The sequence below is a fragment of the Erythrolamprus reginae genome, chromosome Z, assembly GCF_031021105.1.
Source record: "Erythrolamprus reginae isolate rEryReg1 chromosome Z, rEryReg1.hap1, whole genome shotgun sequence".
Lineage (NCBI taxonomy): Eukaryota > Metazoa > Chordata > Lepidosauria > Squamata > Dipsadidae > Erythrolamprus > Erythrolamprus reginae.
Window position 1 is genome coordinate 2238013 of NC_091963.1, and position 24292 is coordinate 2262304.

At 42.8% G+C, this 24292-nt stretch overlaps 1 protein-coding gene across 3 annotated transcripts in view; it reads right to left on the reverse strand.

Annotated features, from left to right (window-relative positions):
* Positions 1 to 4357: 4357 nt before the first annotated feature.
* The window catches only part of NBEAL2 (neurobeachin like 2), a 188703-nt gene continuing 168768 nt past the window's right edge, over positions 4358 to 24292 (reverse strand). For 2 of the 3 annotated variants that reach the window (XM_070729608.1, XM_070729606.1), the window contains 14 exons: positions 23154 to 23284; positions 21814 to 21923; positions 19874 to 19991; positions 18442 to 18539; positions 17385 to 17501; positions 15927 to 16016; positions 14634 to 14743; positions 14364 to 14536; positions 12815 to 12909; positions 12488 to 12604; positions 10900 to 11061; positions 9931 to 10079; positions 9094 to 9229; positions 4358 to 8163 (listed from right to left, as the gene is read on the reverse strand). In XM_070729608.1, coding sequence (XP_070585709.1) covers positions 8062 to 8163; positions 9094 to 9229; positions 9931 to 10079; positions 10900 to 11061; positions 12488 to 12604; positions 12815 to 12909; positions 14364 to 14536; positions 14634 to 14743; positions 15927 to 16016; positions 17385 to 17501; positions 18442 to 18539; positions 19874 to 19991; positions 21814 to 21923; positions 23154 to 23284 — 1708 coding nt within the window. In that variant the 3' untranslated portion in view covers positions 4358 to 8061. Of the gene's footprint in view, positions 8164 to 9093; positions 9230 to 9930; positions 10080 to 10899; positions 11062 to 12487; positions 12605 to 12814; positions 12910 to 14363; positions 14537 to 14633; positions 14744 to 15926; positions 16017 to 17384; positions 17502 to 18441; positions 18540 to 19873; positions 19992 to 21813; positions 21924 to 23153; positions 23285 to 24292 lie in introns of those variants that run through there. The other variant, XR_011556963.1, reaches the window with a different exon arrangement.

Consider the following 24292-nt stretch of genomic DNA (forward strand, 5'->3'; position numbering starts at 1 on the left):
GCACAACTATAATTGCAACAGAATTATAAATTAGGAAAAATGGATGCCAGTATAGATATGAATGGATGCACAAATATAATAAAATTGTAAATAAGGAAATAGAAATGCAAGTATAGATAAGAATGTATATACTATATAATTATATATAATTATATATGTACAGTATACTGTATTATATAACATGCAGGTATGTGTGTATGTGTGTATGGAAAATATATAATTGTAATAAAAACCATAGGTTAGATATATATAAACTTTGAGAAAGAGATAAAACTAATCAATGTAGGGACAAATGTAATTATAATAAAAACAATGTTTTACATATCTCTATATCTATCCATCCATCTTTATATTTCGTACGAAGAGATACAATATACTGTACAGTATATTAAAGTGTGCAAAAATATAATTATGGTAAAATTATAAAAAATAGATGCAAGTGCATATATTGAATGCACACTTATAATAAAAATGAGGTTGCATATATTGTACACCATGAGAGACAGGGAGATGTAAGCATATGCACACGTAATGTAGACACAAATATACTAGAAATTACGGTACTGTGTATATATTACTGTATTTATAGAGGTGGATAATAATAATAATAATAATAATAATTATTATTATTATTATTATAATACGAATTTACGCATTATAATAATTATAATAAGATATATGTAATATGTATGTGCACATATTTGCAAAGGTTGTAAATGTAAACGTGTAAAAATGTTGTAGAAGTAAAGCAAATTTTAAAACGCACTGTGTCATGAAAGAGTTAACACAGCGAACTTGCTGACAAGAGGAGGAGCTTTTCAAGGTGGGTTTTTTTTTTCGCCCGCTCGCTTCATTTTCTCATGTCACCGGGACTGAAGAACCACAAAGCTACTCCAAAGGGACCGGAGAGGGAAATTGCGCATGCGCATTGTTAGTCGATGCCGCGTTGGCTTTGATGCGCGCTCCGATTCCACCCATGATACCATATGTTTGCCAGCAGCGCCACCTGCTGGTGAGCAAAGCTGCTTTAGCGGGAGATGCGCGATGAGTTGTGTGGGGAGGGGCGTTTTTGACCCACTTTTTTGCGGGTTTGGTGCAATTGAGCTACTTTTTGTGTCGGCTCCGATGGAGGGGAGGTGGAGACCATGCAGGATGAAATGCTCCCGGTTTGGGCGGGTCGGTCGGTCGTCGTAGAGTGGTTAGTGATCGCAGCGCGAAGCTTCGCCCGGACGCCGCCATTTAAGTTCATTACTCATGTACGCATGCCCAAAGCTTTCTGCACATGCGCACACGGTAAAAGAACTCAAATGGCGGCGTCCGACCGGGTAGGGCAAGCTTAGCGCTGAGACCACTTCCGGCTCTATGACGACCGACCAGGAGCATTGAATTTTCCCTCCATTTTTAAAGGCTTAAAAAGCTGGCAAACCTATTGGTTAGAGCCAGCTTTTCCGAAAGAGCTCAAAACGCTGTGCTTAACCCCCTTCCTCTGATTTTCCCCCATAACCCTGCTAGGAAGGCATGAGAGCACCCACAACTTCTGGGCAAAGTGGTTCCACTGATTTAATTGTTCTGCCAGGAAATTCCAGGTTGCTTCACTCCTTCATAAGTTGCCTTCCATTGTTTCTTGTTCTTCCTTCAGGGGTTTTGAAAAATAGACTGAGTCCCTCTTCTTTATGGCAGCACCTCAAATGCTGGAACACTGCTCGTCCCCCCTATTCCTCCTTTTAATTAAACTAGACATACCGAAATTCCAGCAACCTTTCTTCATGTTTTAACTTCCAGCCCCTAATCCTCTTCTCTGCACTTTTTCCAGAGTCTCAACATCTTTTTAATATTGTGAACCAAAACGATGCAGTATTCCATTGCAGAGAAGGAAGAAATAAAGGGAGGGAGGAAGAAAGGACAGAAAAGAAGGAGAAAGTTAAGAGAGAAGACAGAAAAAGAAGGAATACAGGAAAGGGAGAAAGGAGAGACAGAGGGAGAGAGAGGGAGGGAGGGAGGGAAAGAAAAGAAAGAAGAAAAAGAAAGACTCCCAGGATCCAGAGTTGCCTGGGGAATTCTGGGAGTTGAAGTCCACTAATCTTAAAATTGCTCAACTTGCAGGAACTGAGTGATGAGTTCAAGAGCATCCCATAAGAAGATTTTTCTCTTGTGAGGCCAGTCCCCTTGATTCTTTTGACACATTTTTTCCTGCAATTATTACAGGGATGTAAGGAAAACATGTTCCTGGTAATCATTTAGCCCCAGAGGCTAAATCTTTGGCATGATTTTACAGTTACGATTCTATATAAGAACTATTTGCCATTAACAGAAATTTTTGGTTTGTGTGTGCATGTGACATGACTCTCTTGGAGTGCTGTACAACAGAAAAAAATTAACATTAAAATGACCTACCTAACTCAACCTTGGGTTGAATGCCCTGATTTCATAATTTCCTTGCTATTGTGTTTATACTCAACCCTGCTGTTCTGTTCGGGTCGTATGTGACCCGAAGCCAAGTTTGAGTCCCTGTAAAAAATTTTCCCTGCATATCTGAAACTTGAAATTTCATGACTATTTATCATTTCAGGGGTTCTCTCTATGAGAATTTTTTTGGGGGGGTGGGGGGCTTAGTTTTTGCTGGGCAAAAAAAGTTACAAATCTTATGTTCCCGGGTCACCCTGACCCGGACCGAAAACTCTTCATTTGCAGTGCTTATGTTTGGTCTTTTTGAAAGCTTTTTTCACTTGGAAAGTAGTCTGAACATTTCTGCACACAATGATATGAAAATTGAAATGAAAAAAGTAAATCTTATTGGTTTATTTTGCGGATATAATGCACGCCCCCCCCCGTTTTTGTGAAATTTTTTTCAATTTATGGATAGTTTTGCTTGCAAAATGCATTCTATTTTACTAAAGTTGGTGTGAGATTGGTAGCTTGAACATTTCTGAATATAAGAAAAATATAAAGGAACTGAAAAAAATGATTCTTATTGGTTTTTTAACATCAGAAATAAGGCCTCCCCCCCCCCCCTTGGCTGCTTGCAACCATTTTCACTTTTTATTTTTTTATGCTCCAAATCCGAAATATTCTTTAAAATCTTAGGCATTCATTTACTCAATTTAACAATGCTGATCATCAAAAAATATTTTTGGGGTGGTGGCTAATTGTTTTCTGGGCAAAAAAAAATCATAACTTTGAATCTGTTTCTGTTCGTATGTGACCGGACCAAAAATAATTTTTTTAGGTACTTGAATTTGATCTTTTTGAAAACTTTTTCAACTGGAAAACTAGTTTGAACATTTATGAACATAATGATATGAAAATTGAACTGGAAAAATTGAGACTTATATTTTTATTTTGATCAAAAAGCCCCTCCCCCCATCCTTTTTTAATTTCGTGTCAATTTCTATTTTTTAAGGCTACAAATCCCTAAGGAATTTCCCCCCAAAAGGTTTGATATACTAAATTGAACATTTCTGAATATAAGAAAAATATAAATGAACTGAAAAAAATGGTTCTTATTGGTTTATTTTTGCCACAAAAGGGCCACCCCCCCCTCGGCCTTGCTGTGTGCCATTATTGTCACTGTTTATACATATTTGTCTAGAAATATTTGGAATATCCTTTTGAAAATCAACCACATTGTAGCCAGAGAACTAATTTTATGAAACAAATCCATTTTACTAAAAAAAAGTATGTAAGTTTGAAATTAACAGCATAATTTTTATATAAATTGAAATAATTGAGGCATACTTTATGTGCAAAATAAACCAATATGCATCAATTTTTCCAGTTCAATTTTCATATCATTATGTTCAGAAATGTTCAAGCTACCAATCCCACACCAACTTTAGTAAAATAGAATGTATTTTGCTAGCAAAACTATCCATAAAGTGAAGACTATTTAAAAAAAACGGGGGGGGGGCGTGCATTTCATCAACAAAATAAACCAATATGCATCAATTTTTCCAGTTCAATTTTCATATCATTATGTTCAGAAATGTTCAAGCTACCAATCCCATAGCAACTTTAGTAAAATAGAATGCATTTTGCAAGCAAAACTATCCATAAATTGAAAAAAATTTCACAAAAACAGGGGGGGCGTGCATTATATCCGCAAAATAAACCAATAAGATTTACTTTTTTCATTTCAATTTTCATATCATTGTGTGCAGAAATGTTCAGACTACTTTCCAAGTGAAAAAAGCTTTCAAAAAGACCAAACATAAGCACTGCAAATGAAGAGTTTTCGGTCCGGGTCAGGGTGACCCGGGAACATAAGATTTGTTATTTTTCTTAAACAGAACAGCAGGGTTAAGTGGAACTACAACCACAGGGTCTCTCACACACACAACAGCGAACAAACTACACGACGTTGCTTTTTTAGCTGTTTATTTAAACTCGGGTGAACAAGAATATCCTCCATCGGCGAGGCAAAAACCATTAAAATTCAAGGCAAGCAGTCCCATTCAAGTTTAAGGCATATTTTTACTTTTTTCTAAATTTAAAAATTCAGATTGTGCTTTAAAATTTTCTGGAAGAAAAAAGAAGACGCAAGGCAGTGCACTCTTAGTGGACGTCCTGTCCCACAGGCCTTTTAAAACCAGACGACATTTGTCCACGTCACCAAGAACGCCGGCAACATCCCGGCAATGTCCAAAAAGGTTGCAACCCCTTCCTTACTCGTGGGTACTTCGATTCGCAAAAGGAGCCTTTAAAAGCCACCCTGGTGGTTGCAGAGGATATGCGTCTCCGTTATAATTTATTTATTGCAAAATATAGATTTCCCATTGGGCAACCAATAGCCGTACTTAAACCAAGAAGGCTGGGCTGGTACAATGGCTCAGATGGAAGTGGAGGATGGATCTTTGTCCTCTTTGGGAGTCTTGGTCCAGGATGGGGGACAAAATGGAAGTTTTAAGGGTGTTGGGGCACAAAAACTCACCCCTATTCCTGTTTCCGTCCTTAAAGCAACGCTTCTCAACCTTGGACTACTTGAAGATGGGTAGACTTCAATTCCCAGAATTCCCCAGCCAGCCTGCTGGCTGGGGAATTCTGGGAGTTGAAATCCCGCCTTCAAGCAGTCAGTGAGAAACATCGCCTTAAAGCATTTTTCGCAACTCAATTGCTCGTTGACAAATCCAAAATATTTTTTGAATTTCGGGACGTGCTTCTGTCTCTTTAATCTTAAAAACATTCACTTTTTTTAAAAAAATGGTTTGTTTTTTTTGCAACATTAGGAGGCTGCAGAGAACCATTAAAACCTCTTTCCTTTCTCTTTCTTCCCTTCCCATGGGTCAAAGACAATGTCGTACCACCACAATACAGGCTATTCAAAATGTGCACTTGGAAAGCACATCCCCTCAAAGTCTGCAGCCCAATGTCTGCAGCCCAAACCCGCCCCAAATAAATCCACCTGACTCACATTCTCTCAAACAAACCAGCCCAACAATCTTGGGAACGTCAGAACCGCATTTCAATGCAAGCCACAGCCAACAGCCGCCATGGTGAATCGTCAGTGTTAAATTCCACGCTGGTCAAAGGACATTATCCACAGGTTGCTTTTTTCTTGGAGTCGGAAAACTGAAAATTAACACCTTTACAAATGTACACCTTTACGCCCTTTAAATACAAAACAAAAAAAAGGTACAAAAGTTTTGGAACGCTGATATTGCACTTGGTGGAAATTGGTCTCTGTTCCAGAATTATTATGATGTTCTTTGAGAGAGAGGAGACCCGGAATGGATAAGAGATTAGAATAAAGATTTAAGAATAGTTTCAACCTTGTAGAGGAATTGAGGCGCTTGTCTCTGGGTTTGAGAACACACCCTGGCTGGGGATGGTTGGATTTGTAGTCTCCTAGAGAATGCTTACCTGGGGAAGAAAGAGACAAAACGAGAGAGGTGGAAGGAATATGATAAAACATCCGTAGTCTGGACTCAGTTTCCCTCTACGTAAGATGTGTTAGTGGGCCAGAAAAGGAGAGAAAAAACATCTTAAAATACTATTGAACTGTTTCTCAATCTTGGGGACTTGAAGAAGGGTGGAATTTCACTCCCAGAATCCCCCAGCCAAGATGCATTAAGAGAGGAGCACTTCAACTCCCAGAATCCCCCAGCCAGGATGCTTTAAGAATTCTGGGAGTTGAAGTTCACACATCTTCAAGTTGCCAAGATTGAGAAATGTTTTAACGTATCACATTTGGATGTGTAGTAACACCCCAAAAAATATCTGAGCCACCTTCTGGAAATTGGAAAATTTATCATCTGCAAGTAAGTAGAAGAGTAGCTGCTCCATCTTCCCCAACCTTCCTCTTCACAGGAGGATGAACCAACCAACGAACAGTAGAATAATTAAAATCACAGAAGCTGAAATATGAAACAATGGAATTGCTTTCCAAGGGGTAACTGAAGATAGGAGATCTTCATGGGTGCAACTGGAGGACGAAGCAGGTTCTCCCTTAGGAAGGAGATCGCAACAAAAGGTAACGCAATCCAGGAAGGAAGCCAGGTGAGGGTGGAAACAGGCACCTGTTCTTCTCCAGGACATTCAACCGTCAACGGGCTTTGTACAGCCACTGAAGTGGGACACTCGGGTGTAACCAGGACACGAGTAGATGAAGGATCACCTTATTTTAGACAAACAGGTTGTACGTGGGGGCGGAGCGAGAGGTGTACCTCCTTTGCGGGTGCATTTTCCTTCAACCAGGTGTGCAAAGAGATGGAACGACCTCCATCCTGGTAGTTGGACCACTGTGGAGTAGTTGAGGACTTTGTCTTGTTTTGGAGAGATCAAAGCTTGGTTTGTCTTGATTTGAAGCTTACATTCAATGTAGGATCTGCTCTTTGTGATGTGTGTGGCGGGTGCTTAAGGTAGGAGGATTCCATAAAACATGTCCAGGGTGGAGCAGAGAACATCACTGTTTCCACCAGGAGGACCTTGGAGAAGAAGTTTCAGGGAGTGTTTTATTGAGTGGATTTTTTTTTTTTGAAAGTGAGGAGCGGACAACTGGCTGAGGCTACCACTGTCCACCTTCAGGGTCTTCCCCTCGTCTGGGGACACAGAGAAACATAATCCCTCGAGGCATGGTTGGGTATAACCCATCATGGGCACCAGGTTTGTCTTTTATTGCTAGTGAAGGTACGCAGGATGCGGTGTTGCAAACAGTTGGCCCCCAACGAATGAAATGTCTGGGCCTCCCACATCCCTGACAATCGACTGTCCATAGATGTCCTTCAGTACCAAGCCACCAGGGGGAGCCAGACCTGTGCAAAAAGCTCACTTTTTTTCATACCATAAGAGATTGAGGGTTCGCCTTCTACTGGAACGCTTACGGGTTGCGCCGCTCTGTCCAACTTTCATGGTTTCCAACTCGAGGATCAAGAGCTCCTGGCCTTCCTGACTTCCTTTTAAAGCTTTCTTCGGAGTTTAAGTGGACTTCTCTACGCCAGGACATGGAAAGCATCGGGTGTCCACTTCGGGCACAGTGCTCCATGTGGTAGTGCAACTGAAGTCTCGGTTAAGGCCACCACCAAGAGACCACCCACCAGCAGTCTTGAGGTTGGGGGGTGGTCTGTTTCTTCACTCACGATCCCCAGGCTCTGACCCATGGTTGGACGGGGGGGGGCAGGAGAAGACCCCCCAGCAGCCTTAACCCGTCCTCTCTCGCTCAGGCGCTCCAGTATAAGACAACGAATACAAACATTTGCCGTTTCAAGCTCTGCAGGAATCAACAGGAGTTATAGCATTGATCGGTGGGGAACAGCTGAATGGATTCAGGGAAACAACAGACACACAAACACACACACACACACACACGCAAAAACCCCAGATTGTTCTGCTGCACGAACTTGCATTCAGGAGCCCGCTCCAGAGGTGTGCAGGTTCTCGCATCTGGGGAATTGCCGCAGCCCTGTTATCCCTGCAGCCACAAAAGATCCATCGGCTGCGCGACGAGACAATCGGACAGCAGCAGTGGTGGACCTTCTCGTAGGAGAACCCGGGGGGGGGGGAAAGGACCACTGTGGCAGAGAGGTCACTACTACAAGGCAACGGGAAAGTTAAAAAAATGAGAGGCCTCTATTTGGATTCCGTTGGGTGATACTCTGTCTCGCCCGAAGACACTTGGGAGATGCGCCGCGTCGAACGCCACAGCCGCCGATGGAACTGGCCCGTCCGTACCTGGAGAAGGAGGACATGGAAACGCCATCAGGAGACCTTCAAAGAGCAGCAGTGGTGGACCTTCAAAGGACAGCAGCAGGGTGCCGCAGTGGTTAGAGTGCAGCACTGCAGGCTGCTTCAACTAACTGATAATTGTAGCTCAGCAGTTCAAATCTGCCCACCGTCTCCAGGTTGACTCAGCCTTCCATCCTTCCGAGGTGGGTCAAATGAGGACCCAGATTGTTGGGGGCAAGAGGTTGGCTCTGTAAAACCACTTAGGTAGGGCTGGAAAAACACTAGGAAGTGGTATAGAGTCTTTGGAGAGGGGCGGCATACAAATCTAATTAATAATAATAATAATAATAATAATAATAATAATAATAATAATAATATAATTAATAGTAGTAATAATAATAATAATAATAATAATAATAATAATAATAATAATATACAAGTCTAACTGCTATTGCTATTGCTTCTCAGGGCCTGCTTGGCCAAGACAGGATTGTAGCACACCACTAGAAGTTTGACCACCATATGGACTTGAAGTTTCATCACCATATTGACCACCATGTGGACACAAAGTTGTGTGGACAGTAGTGCATTTCACGTCCAGCCATAAAGGAGATTCCTCAACCTAAGAGAAGTAGCAGTTCAGAATGAAGACTATGGTTGAGTAATAGGGTTGGAAGGGTACCTGGGGTGGGGGGGTGTTTTTCTAGTCCAGGGGTAGGCAAAGTTGGCTCTTTTATGACATGTGGACTTCAAATTCCAGAATTGTTCAGCTAGCATGATTGGCTCAGATGACCCTTCTGGCCTCTTCCAGCTCTATCATTCATGGCTGGCTGAGGAATTCTGGGAATTGAAGTCCACAAGTCTTAAAGCAGCCAAGGTTGGAGACCCCTGCCTTAGAGGAGTTAAGCTGAAGGAGAAAGAGGGGCCAACACTCACCTCCGAAGGCTGCCCTGCACTGACCACGATCAACTTGCCGTCCTCCAGGCCCACCAAGATGTGGCTTTTCTCTTTCGTCACAGATACGCTGTGGATGGGCACCTTCATGATCAAAGAGGGAATTGCCGGCCGCAGCCTGGAAGGAGGGAAAATGGAGTGGAGCAACCAAGGTAGGAGCGGATTGCACTTACCACCACTACCAGTGCTCTGTGCACACAGCTTTGGGTCTCTGGCATGTGCCCCAGCATGTCTACAAGAATGTGGAATGCCCTCTGTAAACACGATAGGATTAAATCAACATGCTTGGTCAAAGGTAACTCACCCCTTTGATTAGTTTAAGGAAATAATTATTTATTTAGGCTTTTGTTGATCTAAGGCAGTGTTTCTCAATTATTTTCTGTTATAAGAAGTAAACATTTTGCGCCCCCTCTAACTCTCAGCTGGGACAATTGTTTACAATACCCAGCAATCAAGTGTATTATCAGTGTAATTGGGGTGTAATGTGTTTAAACTAGATGGACAAGGAGGTCTTTTTCTGCCGTCAATCTTCTATGTTCCTATGTTTCTATGTTAGAATAGAATAGAATAGAAGAGAAGAGAAGAGAATTCTTTATTGGCCAAGTGTGATTGCACATACAGGGAATTTGCCTTTGGTGCAGATGCTCTCAGTGTGCATAAAAGAAAAGACACATTTGCCAAGAATCATGAGTTAAAAAACAATGATTGTCATAGGGGTCAAATAAACAACGAAGAAACAATCAATATTAATGACAATCTTAAGGACACAAGCAACAACAAAAAAGAGAAACCGAGGAAGGAGGAGGAGGAGGAGGCTACCTCTGAAGATCCCTGATCTGCAAGGAACACTGAAGGGTGCCCAACACGACAAAGTCCTCCGTGATGCACATCGAGGTCACCTGCTCATCCAGAGGGATGGAAGACAAATGTTTGCCGTTGACCGAGTAAAGGTGGAGGGCGAATTTGTCCTTTAGTGAGAGAGAAGGAGAAGCTGAGCGTTAGTTGTCCGGAACAATACAAAGTAGAAATAGTCCTCAACTTATAACCATTCATTTAGTGGCCGTTCTAACTTATGGTGGTATGAAAAAAGTAACTTATGACGGTTTATTTTTCCCACCCCCTCTCTTCTCCTCTCTGCAAACTCCACTCCAGGAAGCTCAGAGAGGTCCTCCTCTTCCCCCGTCACCACAATCCCCACTCCCTTGTAGTGCTGGTGATGTTGCCTAGTGGGGTCATGAAATGTCTACAAGAAAAGCAACTCAGAGATGACAAGGATCCCTCCCCCCTTGCAAACTCCACTCCTTCCGACCACTGATGGTGTTACTTAGCTTGGTAATGAAATGTCTGCACGAAAACCACCAAGCTCTGCGAGTACCAAAGACTCCATCGTCCTTCCTTCCCTCCTCCTTTCTTTCATTCTTCCTTCCTTCTTTCCCTTCCCCCTTCTTCTTTCCATCTTTCCTTTTCTTTCCTTCCTTCCTTCCTTCCCTACCTCTTTCCTTCTTTCCTTTTCCTATTTTCCTTTCTACGTTTGCAAGGAAGCCACCAAGCTCTGAGAGCACCAAGGACCCCACAGTCCTTTCTTCCTTCCTTCCTTCCTTCCTTCCCTCCCTCCCTCCCTCCCCTTCCTCCTCCTCTTCTCCACAAGCCCACTCCCTTTAGCACTGAAGATGTCATCTACTTTGTTAATCAAACAAGAAAATTCCCAAACTCATTTTTCAACCCTGAGCTAAGAAGATTCTTCTCCATTGATTCCTCCCTCCTTCCTCCCTCCTTCTCAGGTTGTACCTTAGGGGAGGCTCTCCCCCCCACAATCGTCTGGACCACGATCTGCCCCTCGTGACCGACAACCAGGTTGGAGATGGTGACCGGCAGGGAACTCTCGCAGGGGGGCTTCAGCAACTTCATGAACTGCCCTCGGCGGATGGTGTGAACAAGGATGGAGCCATCCTGACAGAGGAGGGAAAGAAAAAAACATATTCTCAATTAGGGTTTTGCCCAATTGACCCACAGCAGCGGTCCCCAACCTTGGCACCTTTATGACTTGTGGACTTCAGCTCCCAGAATTCCTCAGCCAGCCATGAATGATAGAGTTGGAAGAGGCCAGAAGAGTCTCTGTCTTACATGACCCTTCTGGCCTCCTCCAACCCTATCATTCATGGCTGGCTGGAGAATTCTGGGAGTTGAAGTCCACAAATCTTAAAGTAGCCAATGTTGGAGACCCCTGTCTTAGATGACCCTTCTGGCCTCTTCCAACCCTATCATTCATGGCTGGCTGGAGAATTCTGGGAGTTGAAGTCCACAAATCTTAAAGTAGCCAATGTTGGAGACCCCTGTCTTAGATGACCCTTCTGGCCTCTTCCAACCCTATCATTCATGGCTGGCTGGAGAATTCTGGGAGTTGAAGTCCACAAATCTTAAAGTAGCCAATGTTGGAGACCCCTGTCTTAGATGACCCTTCTGGCCTGTTCCAACTCTATCATTCATGGCTGGCTGAGGAATTGTGGGAGTTGAAGTCCACGAGTCTTAAAAGTTGCCATGTTTGAAGACCTCTGGTCCACAGGATGATCAGGGAAAGGAGTGTGGCAAGAACAAAAAAATAGTAATAATATTTCTAGATATGATCTAGATTTCTAGATAACAGTCATAAAATGGAACAATCCCATGACCATCCTTGATTTTACAACATTGTTTTGTAGCAGTTGTTAAGCGAATCACTGCGGTGACAAGTACAAATGCCTGGCCTTTAAATTGAACATGGCAATAATAAGTGTGAATTCATTATTCGCTATGGGTGTTGTTTTACTGCAAACTGGGTTGTATCCGGGTTGAAAGTAGCTTCTAAATAGGTCTGTCATAACTTTGAGCAGTTGTTATCAGTTGTAAATCAAGGACTATCTGCTAAGAGGCGGAAGATTGTTGTGTAAATAGTTTTGTTATGCTTCTGCACAATGAATGAAAACATGATCTTCTTTGTAAGATGCTTGAAAGAACATAGAATAACAGAATTGGAAGGGGCCTTGGAGATCTTCTAGTCCAACCCCCCTGCTCAAACTGGAGGCAAGTGGCTATCAGAATATGTCTATCCTGGTGGATGTGTTTTAAGTAAGAAATAGTTCAATTGCTGGAATTTCCGTAGCCGCATCCCTTTCATCTCAATAAATCCTGCTAGAGAAAACTTTCCTCTCAAGAAATCCTGATAAAGAGAACTGGGAAAAAAATCATGCCACAAAAGGAATCGTTTTCCTTAGAAACTTATGCTAAACACCAAAGTCAGGGAAATGCTTCGATTTCCGGATTCCTGGGTGGTCACCTGCCAAGCAACACTTCAACCAGGGCTCCCAAACAGGTGAAACGAAGAACGCGAAGTCTTTACCTTGGACCCTGACACAGCCATGTCCAGCTCCGTGCTGATGCCAACACACGTGACTTCGTCTTCGTGTCCGTAGAGGACCTGGACTGGCTTGGGAGCCAAGCCATAAGACAGTCCACCCTGGTGGAAAAGGGAAGAAGACAGAACCATAGAGTTGGATGGGGCTTGAGAGGTCATCTAGTCTAACCTCCATGTGTTGCTGCAGAGGTCGCTGCACCGTCCCTGATAGACGTAATGGGAAGAAGAAACGACCTTGAGGAACAGAAGGGACATCGGTCATCGAGAGAACAGGATTCCCAGCCTGGGGGGGGATCCGAGAAGTTCCCTCACCTGCTGAAGGACTTGCCACACCACACAGGTGGTGTCTCGCGATCCAGAAATGAGGTAGATTCCGCAGAGGTCTAAGGCCAGGCAGGTGACGACATCTGTTGCGAAGACAAAGCGGATTTTGTACAAAGCTAAGCAGGAAATGCAAGGTCAACACTCTGGAGATTTTGACTTCTCGTGGCATCTTAGGTTAGGAAGGTCAGCTGGGTAACCTTGGGCCAATCACCAGGAGTCAGTGAGTTCTAGTCCCGCCTTAGGTATGAAAGGCAGCTGGGTGACTTTGGGCCAATCACCAGGAGACGGTGAGTTCTAGTCCCGCCTTAGGTATGAAAGCAAGTTATGGGCCAAACTGGTGACTTCAGGACATTGGTTTGATGAAGCTGGCCTGGCCCCGTGTCATAAGAGGGCCCTAAACACCTGCCTAACTGAAAACAGGCTCTGCTGAGTTCACAGTGCCTTATACCCAGGTAAGTGGGTAATAATAATAATAATAATTATTATTATTATTATTATTATTATTATTATTATTACTATTATTATTATGTCAGTACAACACAGCATAGTGATCTTGTTTGCTGTGTTGTACTGACATAACAATAATAATAATAATAATAATAATAATAATAATAATAATAATAAGTGAGCTGCCCCAAGTCTTCAGAGACGGGCGGCATACAAATGTAAATAAATAATAATAATAATAATAATAATAATAATAATAGTAATAATAATAATAATAATAATAATAATAATAATAATAATAATAATTATTATTATTATTATTATTATTATTATTATTATTATTAATTTAGATTTGTATGCCGCCTGTCTCCTAAGACTTGGGGCAGCTCACAACAACATAAACAGTGTACAAATCCAATTTTTTAAAAATCCAATTTAAAACCCCTATAATAAAATAATCACACAATCCAATCAAAGCATACACCAACCTTGACAATTGGGGTATGTGTCAATTCCCCCATGCCTGGTGGCAAAGATGAGTTTTTAATGACTTACGAAAGGTGAGGAGGCTGGGGGCAGTCCTAATCTCTGGGGAGAGTTGGTTCCAGAGGGCCGGGGCTGCCACAGAGAAGGCTCTTCCCCTGGGGCCCACTAAGCGACATTGTCTAGTCGACGGGATGCGGAGAAGGCCAACTCTGTGGGACCTCATCGGCCGCTGGGATTCGTGCGGCAGAAGGTGGACTCGGAGGTATTCTGGTCCGATGCCATGAAGGGCTTTATAGGTCATAACCAACACTTTGAATTGTGACCGGAAATTGATCGACAGCCAGTGCAGACTGTGGAGTGTTGATGAGACTTGGGCATAACGGGGGGAGGCCCATGATTGCTCTCGCAGCTGCATTCTGCACGATGTGAAGTTTCCAAACACTCTTCAAAGGTAGCCCCAGGTAGAGCAGCCGTCTCCAGCCACTCGTTTTCTTGCAGCTTATAATAATAAATATTACCACTAAAATTCCATTGGGACCCAGATTGGAGAGTTGGGGATGTGCGCACTAAATGTTTACTTTTTCCCAGAGATATGGATTCCTACCTATGTGGCGATTGATGTGACCCACCACCTTTCCTTTACTCAGCGAAGTGACCCGCAAACTGTTGTCCCAGTGGCCTCCACTGAAAAGGAGCTTGCCGTCGTGCGAGACCACCAGCGTCTTGGAGGACAAATCTGCCCCCGGGGCAAAAGGGCCGTACAGGTGGCGCTGCGTCCTGGCAGGAGAAAGCAAGAAGGTTGAAAAACATGGAGCAAAGTTAAAGGGACTTCTCGGAATGGCCCTGTGGCCATAGAAGAAGCTGAGGGACTCACTTTGGGTTGGAGACCGTGGAGTCTTTGGTGAAGCTGAAGTAATTGGAGATGTTCTTATCGTAGGGCAACCAGCTGTGAGTCCCCAACAGGCCGTTGGCGCTGACTGTGACCTGGTGAGGAACATAAACTAAGAATGAGGGAGAAGAGGCAACTGTGGTGGGGTGGGAGGATTTTAGAAGGGCCATGTTGAGTCCAGCCAAGGTCCAACATTTTGTTTCTCTTGGTGGCCACCTAGATAGCAATGGCACTTAGCATTTAGACTGATATACCACTTCCTAATGCTGTTACAGCCCTCTGTAAGCAGTTTAGAGAGTAAGCACATTGCCCCCAACAATCTGAGTCTTCATTGGACCCACCTTGGAAGGAGGGAAGGCTGAGTCAATCTTGAGCCGGTGGTGAGGTTTGAACTGCTGAACTGCAACTAGCAGTTAGCTGAAGTAGCCTGCAGTGTTGCACTCTAACCACTGCACCATCTTGGCTCTTATGAGGATCCAGATTGTCAGGGGTAATAAATAAGCTGACTCTGTAAACTGCTTAGAGAGAGCTGTCAAAGCACCGTAAACTGGTATATAAGTCTAAGTGCTATTGTCCTCCCTCCCTCCCTCCCTCCATCTATTCATTCATTCATTCATTCATTTGTAACATTTATATGCCACACCATTCCAAAAGGACTCTCAGCGGCTCACAATAATCACAATAAATTAAAAAAAACCAATATAATATATAACAACAATAAATCAGCAAATAACAATATAAAATACATTAATAACCCCTTTAAAAACATGCATACACCATCCCCTTGGGGTTAGGATGGGGGGTGATTTCATTACATTACATTAATATATTTGATTCTTTTTAAATTAGTTTTATTGTTTTAGATGAGTTTTATATTCTGTAAGCTGCCTTGAGTCACCATGGGCGAATAGGCGGCTATATAAATTCTAACCATAATCATCATCATTTAAATATTTTAAACTGTAATTTAGATTTGTTGTAAACTGTTTTCACTTGTTGTGAGCCGCCCCAAGTCTGCGGAGAGGGGCGGCATACAAATCTAAATAATAAATAAATAAATAAAATCATCTCATCCCTTCTTGTGGCAATGAGTTCCACAGGTGACCTCTGTGGTAGGTGGAGGAGGATCTATTCTAGACCTTCTCCCAATCGACCAAGGGGTAAAAGCAGACTCCGGAGAGTGACTTTACTTTGGGATCTCCAGTTCTCCTATGTCAACTTTCTGGAAAAAAAAATATGGATGGAAGAGGTCAAGGTTCACCTTTTGTCCCTTCTTACCATCATGTCAGGAGATCCCTGGGTCATGAAGGAATGAGACTGGCTCTTGGGCACGATCACCTGGACAAGCGGGATCCGGTCGCTGATGCCCTAAACAAAGAAGAAGAGGGTCAGACTGCAGCCATCGTTTGATTTGGAGACTTTGGCCTGCCACTTATTATGCTGTAGGATGTATTCATGCTGTGGGAATTTGGGAGGGGTTGCTGCATGAGGGTTGTGGAGATGTAACCACGACAAATTCCTTCTAGATTCTCAAGGTCATCCTTCGTTCAGCACCTGCCCGGAAGCTGATAGGAGGAACGGATACATTGGCAGAAGTCGAGTGGTCAGCGTGATGAACTTGGGGGCACGGGAACAAGGGAATGAATTTTAAACTGGGTGGAGAAATCCTCGTGGCTTTAGATTTGGGTTTCTCACAGATGTGCCAACATGGCTCTATTAATAAATTGGAACTTTTAGGAAGTCCATGCCTCGGATTATTTTTTAATTTCAGATCCTATTTGGAACCCTGACAAAGAGAAGGCAAACGGTCATGTTTTTTACGATCTGGTGCATCTTTGCAGGTCGGTCCTAAAAGTGCTTTCCCAAAAAGTGATAACTCCACTTTCTTGGGTTTTATTTTCCTTGGAAAAGTTTTGCAACTTATCCAAGAACCTTCTTCAGTTCCTTCAGCACCTGTATGTGGTTGTTAGGTGAATTCAGCTTCTCCTGTCTCACCTTCGTTGATGGGGGGGGGGGGGAGGTCCAAGCATCCTGCAACTTGTTGTAAGAACAGGAAATCTTGACTTATGATCATAATTGGGGGCCCAACATTTTTGTTGCCAAGTGAGAGATTTGTTGAGCGAACCTCCTCCCGTTTTAACATCTTTCCTGCAATGGTTGTTAAACGAATCACTGCCATTGTTAAATTGGGGACGCCGTTGTTAAGTGAATCTGGCTTCCCCACTGATTTTGCTTGTCAGAAGATCGCAAAAGGAGGATTGTGTGTAGTGAAGGGTTGCCGGTCACCGCCACTACTGGTGTGCTCCACACACTGCCCCACACATTCTCCCGAGCGAGATTTTGCTTCTGCGCATGTGACTCCAGGACACTTCAACGGTCACAAATGTGAGTCACTTCCCAAGCATCTGAATTTTGATCACGTGACCATGCAAACTGTGAAAAAAAGGTCACAGGCCACTTTCTTTAGTGCTGTTATAACTTCCAAATGATCACTAAGTGAACTTTCGTAAGTCGAGGACTACCGCTTACATGCTGGTTGCAGAGCACCTGAATTCTGATCATGCAACAGTGGGGATACTGAGATGGTCTTAAGTGCGAGGACCACTTTTCTCAGCACCGTTGAAACTTCAAAGGGTCGCTAGATGGATGGTCGGAAGTTGAGGACTGCCTGCACCGGGGCGTAGATGGGGAGCAATGGAGAACGACCCCTTTCATCTGAATATGGGGAAGACTTACTTCCACGAAGAAGGATTTGAGTTGATCCAGGTTTTCAAAAATGTTCGGAGAATAGGTATCCAGCCGAGAGAGCCTCCTGGCTGCATTTTCAGCCGAGAATCGGGCCGGGTGAGGTTCCTGGGGAGGGGGAAAAACACCCTCAATTTTACAAAAACGTTTCCTTTTTCCATTTCCCTAGTCCTCGACTTACGACCATAATGGAGCCCAAGATTTCTGACACTGAGCGAGGCAGTTGTTAAGTGAGTTTGGCCTCCGCAACTTGGGCGTCCTCCTCGATCCACAGCTCACATTAGAGAAACATCTTTCAGCTGTGGCGAGGGGGACATTTGCCCAAGTTCGCCTGGTGCACCAGTTGTGGCCCTATCTGGACCGGGAGTCACTGCTCACAGTCACTCATGCCCTCATCACCACGAGGCTCGACTACTGCAACGCTCTCTACATGGGGCTACCTTTGAAAAGTGTTTGGGAACTCCAGATCGTGCAGAATGCAGCTGCGAGAGCAATCATGGGCTTCCCCAGGTATGCCCATGTCACACCAACGCTCCACAGTCTGCATTGGTTGCCGATCAGTTTCCGGTCACAATTCAAAGTGTTGGTTATGACCTATAAAGCTGTTCATGGCATTGGACCAGAATATCTCCGGGACCGCCTTCTGCCGCACGAATCCCAGCGACCGGTAGGTCCCACAGAGTTGGCCTTCTCTGGGTCCCGTCAACTAAGCAATGTCGTTTGGCAGGACCCAGGAGAAGAGCCTTCTCTGTGGCGGCTCCGACCCTCTGGAACCAGCTCCCCCCAGATATCAGAGTTGCCCCAATCCTCCTTGCCTTTCGCAAGCTCCTTAAAACCCACCTCTGTCGTCAGGCATGGGGGAATTGAAATTTCCCTTCCCCCTAGGCTTATAGAATTTATACATGGTATGTTTGTATGTATGAGTGGTTTTTTAAATTGGGGTTTTTTAGATTGTTTTTAATATTAGATTTGTTTACATTGTCTTTTTATATTCTTGTTAGCCGCCCCGAAATTACAACAGCTGCAATTGTTAACCCCCCTCCCCTACCTTCAACAGCTGGCAGGGGGTCTGCCCAAAGTTACTGATGATGCCTTCCAAAGCCTTGCGTTGCGTCTCGTCTGCGATGGCGTCCAGATCGACTGCCCCTAAATGAAAACAGCAGGTGTACGACTGAAACGGCGGACTGGACAGCTTACAGTACAGTATTGCAGTAGAGAGGGGGAACAGGTTGTTTCGACATCTCCTTGGGCGGAGAGCTGAAGAACAGTCAAAGGATCGTAGCATCTACCCTGACCCTCTTTCTCCTGGGGCTTCTAGGACAGGGGTGGCCAAAAAGGGTTGTGGGTGGGTGTGCTACCATGCATGCACACATGCCCACACCCATTCTCTCCCCTGCGTGCATGTGCACCCCCCCGCACTGCCCCTGTGTATGCGCACAATCCCCCCGTCCGTCCCTGCGCATGTGCACAGGCCTCAATGAAGCCTGAGACAGTGAAAAAAAAGCCAAATGAGCAAACTGGAAGTTCAGAAAAACTGACTTCCGGTTTTCCCGCTGTGCTGTTTTTTGCACTCTGGAGCCTTCAGGGAAGATTCCTGAAGCCTTGGAGTGCAGAAAACAGCACAAAAGTCAATTTTTCCGAATTTCCAGTTTGCTCATTGGGCCGTGTTTTGCACTCTGGAAGCTCCAGGGAAGCGTAAGCGTAAATTTATGCACTATTTATTGAATACTTAATAGTTGTCCTTCCTTCTCTAGTCCCTTAGTATGATCCTGAACTACTTTTAAAATAGGAAATAATTAAATAGTATGTATGTTTTTACCCATAAAGGCTTTAACCATTTTAATCATTCTCTGGAACTGAACTTTTATAGCAATGAAAGAATATTGAGCTAATTGCCTAATCTGTTATCATACTCAACCTTGTGGGTTCAGTACAAAACCTTAAAATGTTACTGTGCTCCTCAACCAATAACGCCATCTGTCATTTGTCCTTTTTGTGGCTATTCAAATAATGTGAAAAAGTGTCCAAGCACCTGTTTGAAAACTTATCTTGGCCAGTAAGCCACCCACCCAGTCACATGACCTTTAAGCAACTCTCGGTCACATAATTATCAAGCCACTCCCATCTGGTCATATGGCGGGCAAGCCCCTCCTACCCAATCACATCACCATCAGGCCACACCCACAAAATAGGCCACACCCAGTGCAAGGCAGTAAACATTTTGACAGCCTATCACTGAAATAGTAGTGGATAGCAGAACAGTTATCCTGGGTTGAATTGCCCCACGGAGAGTTGGCTGTGTGAATTGGCCAGGGAGAAGTCAGCTGGGGCGAGTTGTCCCATTCTGGGTTCTGGTAGCCCAATTGTTCTGGGGGGTTTTTGCAAAGAAGTTGAGAGGGCGGCTAATTCATACCGAATGGTTGCAGAGTCCTTGCGAAGGGAGCAACCCTGCCTTAAAATCCCCATTTTTGCCCTCCTACCTTCATAAGTGCAATAATAGAATACGTTCAGAGCCTCCACAGCAGCTGGGCCCCTCTGCTTGTAGCCAAAGATCAAGTCGATCCATTCATGCAGGTGGGCTGAGACATACTCGGATTCCTGTGGAGGAAGTCAAACAGGGGGTTCTTGCCACAGGAAAATACCCAATCCAATTCACCCTGGGGCGCGGAAACCATTCCCAAGTGATATATTTAAAACCCTGAAATGTAGAGATGCCATATTTTTCAGAGTATACGTTTTTATAAGAGTATATTATATTATATAAGTTTATATAAATGTGTATTTTTCCGTCCTAAAAGTGGCTGATAATTTGGGTGCGTCTTATGCTCTGAATGTAGTGGTTTTTTCCCAGCCCTAACTAGCTGCTAACCATCTTCCCAACTCTGACCTTGCAGGCTCTTTCATTGTTTCTCTCTGAGAAGAATGTTTTCCAAGCCCTAAGTCTTTGCAGGTTTTTTTTTCATTGCTCTAACTTGCTCCGAATAACTTTCTTTCTTTCTTTCTTTCTTTCTTTCTTTCTTTCTTTCTTTCTTTCTTTCTTTCTTTCTTTCTTTCTTTCTTAATTAATTAATTAATTAATTAATTAGACTTGTATGCCACCCCTCTCCGTAGACTCGGGGCGGCTCACAACAATATCTGGTAAGCAGATTCTTTTCCCTATTTTCCTTCCCAAAAACTAAGGTGCGTCTTATATTCTGAAAAATACGGTCACTAGACAACTCATGTCCTGTTGGATGATCGTTTCAGAGATACTTCCCTATCTAAAGAAAGAAACAATGGCTTTTGATTTCCTGCAGGCTTCCCCATTAACTGCAGGCTTCCCCATGCCAAATTTCCATCCTATGGGGATTTTAGATGCATTCTGTATAAGTTGGCCTATCTGAAATACACTGATTCCACAATTATTGACATGATGTCCCATTATGCCCACCTAAAGGTTACAGGCAGCAGAGTTTTAGTAATAATAACAATAACAACAACAATAACAACAACAGAGTTCAAAGGGACCCTGGAGGTCTTCTAATCCAACCCCTTGCTTAGTATACTAGTATCTGGATACCCGTGCTTCACTTGGGTATCTAGGCATACTAGTATACTAGCAGCTGGGTACCCATGCTTCGCTAGGAAACTACGTTGATAAACTGAGGGTTAAAACTTGAAAATCAATAAGTAGTCACCACTGGGCTTGATACATTGACATGTAAAGCTTGAAAAATTATGTAGAATGTGTAACTCCTTAGCATCACAGTGTGTTAATATAAAGCAACTGGCAGTTGGAACAGAGTTCTTTTCAGGTGGGGAGGGGAAGTAGAATATCTAAACTCCCAGCACACAGGCTGGATGAATCACATGCTAGCCACACCCACACCTGGTTTAGCAAAGGCATAGCATCAGTGTGAGTTAATAATAATGTAAGAAATACTAATGATCATTTAGAAAAATCTTTTCTTAGTGAATACCTAGGAGCCAAGGAGAACATACGTGCCAAATTTCAAGGCTTTACAGTTCTGGAGATTTCATGAGGCGTGAGTGGTATTTGACATAGATAGATAGATAGATAGATAGATAGATAGATAGATAGATAGATAGATAGATAGATAGATAGATAGATAGAGATAGAATATAATTTTTACAGCTGAGATGCACTGATGACATTCCATATTTGAGTTATGAAACATCTACAAGAGAACAGCCACGTTCAGAGGGTACCAAGGATCCCACAGTCCTCCTCCTCCTCTCTACCCTCTTAGCACTGGTGATGTTACCTAGTTGGATCATGAAATAGCTGCAAGAAAACCACCAAGCTCGGAGAGCAACAGGGACCCCACAAATCTACATTTTTAGAGGTGCTCTGAAAAGCTTAAGATGGGACGACTTTTCTAGCCACCCCAGTGTACAGCCAACACTTCATTTCACATACTAGTGCTTGCCGGTGTTTGTAGATAAAATCTTCGGGGGATTTTGCCCATTTGGGAAGGACCACGTCCCCCACCTTCTCATTTGATATCTGAAGGGAGCCGAGATCGAAACCTGTGAAAGAGAAGAAAAAGGAAGGTTGCAATATTTTCAAGACAGGACAGAGCACTTGCTGGCTGGATAAACTTCAGGTGCAAATATAGATAATATAAAACATATAAATAATTGAGTAATAATAAATTATCGTGCAATATAAAGATATATATTGTAAACACATGTAGACAGTCCTTGATAGGCCACAATTGAGCCCCAATTTTCAGTTGCTAAGTGAGACAGTTGTTAAGTGAATTTTGCCCCATTTTACAATCTTTCTTGCCATAGTTATTAAGGGAATTATTGCAGTTGTTACATTAGTTACATGGTTGTTAAGTGAATCTGCCTTCCCTCTTTGACTTTGTCAGAAGGCCACAAAAGGTGATCACATGACAATGCAACTGTCATAAGTCAGTTGCCAAGGTTCTAATTTTTTTAAAATTAAATTTTATTCATTTTCAAGTTTTTTCTTTAAAAACAATAATACTTTGACTAATTCTGCAGTTACATTTTTCCATTTTCTCTGTACAAAATCACATATTTCTCTTTTCAAAATCACATATTTCCATTTTCTCTATACAAAATGACGTTGCACATATTTATTATTTCTATCATCTCATTTGCTTAAACATTTCTATTTATATATTTACATGTTATATTTCCATTATTAACTATCAGCTTTCTTTCTCCTATTCTCAATCCACTGGTACCATTTTCCCCAAACATCAATAATAATCAGTCCCGTAATTCCATTGTGGTTCTAACCATTTCTGCGCGTTCATAAATCTTTTTAATTATTTTATTATCTGAAGGAATTTCTGAGTTTTTCCAGAGTTGTGCAAATGTCATTCTGGCTGCGGTAGTTATATGTAGTCCCAAGTATTTAATGCTTTTATTGTAATCTTTTTTGAAAATTCCTAGAAGGAGGAGCTCTGGTGTGAATTCTATTGGTGTCTGGATTATTTCATGTAGTCATTTATGTATTCTAATCCAAAATCTTTTTGTTTTGGGACACCAATGCCAAGGTTTTAACTTTTGATCACAAGACCTCCAGGGAATGTTATGATGGTCATTAAGTGGTCCTAAATTACTTTTTTTCAGTGCTGTTGTAACTTTGAACAGCCACTAAACTAACTGTTGTAAGTCAAATACTACCTGGAATGCTTTAAAAGACTGCAAAGTTTGACATCTCCCTTCCAATTTCTCATTGACACTGTTGGAAATGCGAGCAGGGCTGGGAACACTCCTTACCATTCTGGTTCTCCAGAAAATCGGTAAAGTAGAAGAATTCCGGGATCAGCTCCTTCACATCCACCGGGTTCTCCAAGCGAGCCTGCCAAGCGGCAGGAACCGAGTGGAACTGGCGATCGGAACAATCAAATCTGCATCAATGGGGAAGAAGGACATGAATCCTTATTTCGTTTCTGGTATATTCATCATTATTTATACACTGCTAAGCTTTGATACTAACTTCCTCTTTCTACACCTCATTAACCTTAGTTTAAAGAACCCCGTGTTTATCGGAACAAGCAAAGAACAGTGTCACAAGATAGAAAGTACGACATGGTGTAAGATGCGGTTATACGCTGCACAACTGAACCTGCATTTTCCTGTTTACGTGATTTATTCATTTATTGGTCATATTTATATGCCGCCCAACTCCCGAAGATACAAACTTAATGTAAACAGCTCTACACTCGACTGTAGGAAATATGACTTTAGTAACCAAGTAGTTGATGCCTGGAACTCCCTAACAGACTCTGTAGTATCATCACCTAACCCCCAAAACTTTACCCTTAGACTCTCCACTGTTGACCTCTCCCAATTCCTAAGAGGTCAGTGCGGGGTGTGCATAAGTGCACCTGAGTGCCTCCCATCCCCTGTCCTAATGTTTCTTTTTTACTAGTATCATGTATATGAATATTATTATATCTTTGAATACCACCAATACGTACTCGACAAAACAAACAAACAAAAATAAATAAATAAATCTATAAGTTGTTATTGGCAGATAAGATGACACGCCTCGGTCATCCAAGTGTTCCATAAGGCAGAATTCAGGTTCTGACTTTGTCATACGAATACTCTAAACCCGCATGCATTAACAAACCTCTGTTCCTCCATCTCCTAAAATTAATAATAATAATAATAATAATAATAATAATAATAATAATAATAAGTTAATTCAGCTGCAACATCAGGAGGAACAGAAGATGGAATAAGAATAATAAGGATTTCCGCCACTGAGTGCGCAGAAGTGACATCAGGCTGATTTGACGACATTAGTTCGACAACAAAACAACCCCCCCAAATTCATTGTGGGACCTTCACCCAAATTGCCAAGTCATATTTTTGCTAGATTGGGGTTTGGAGCACAACGAGGATGCTAT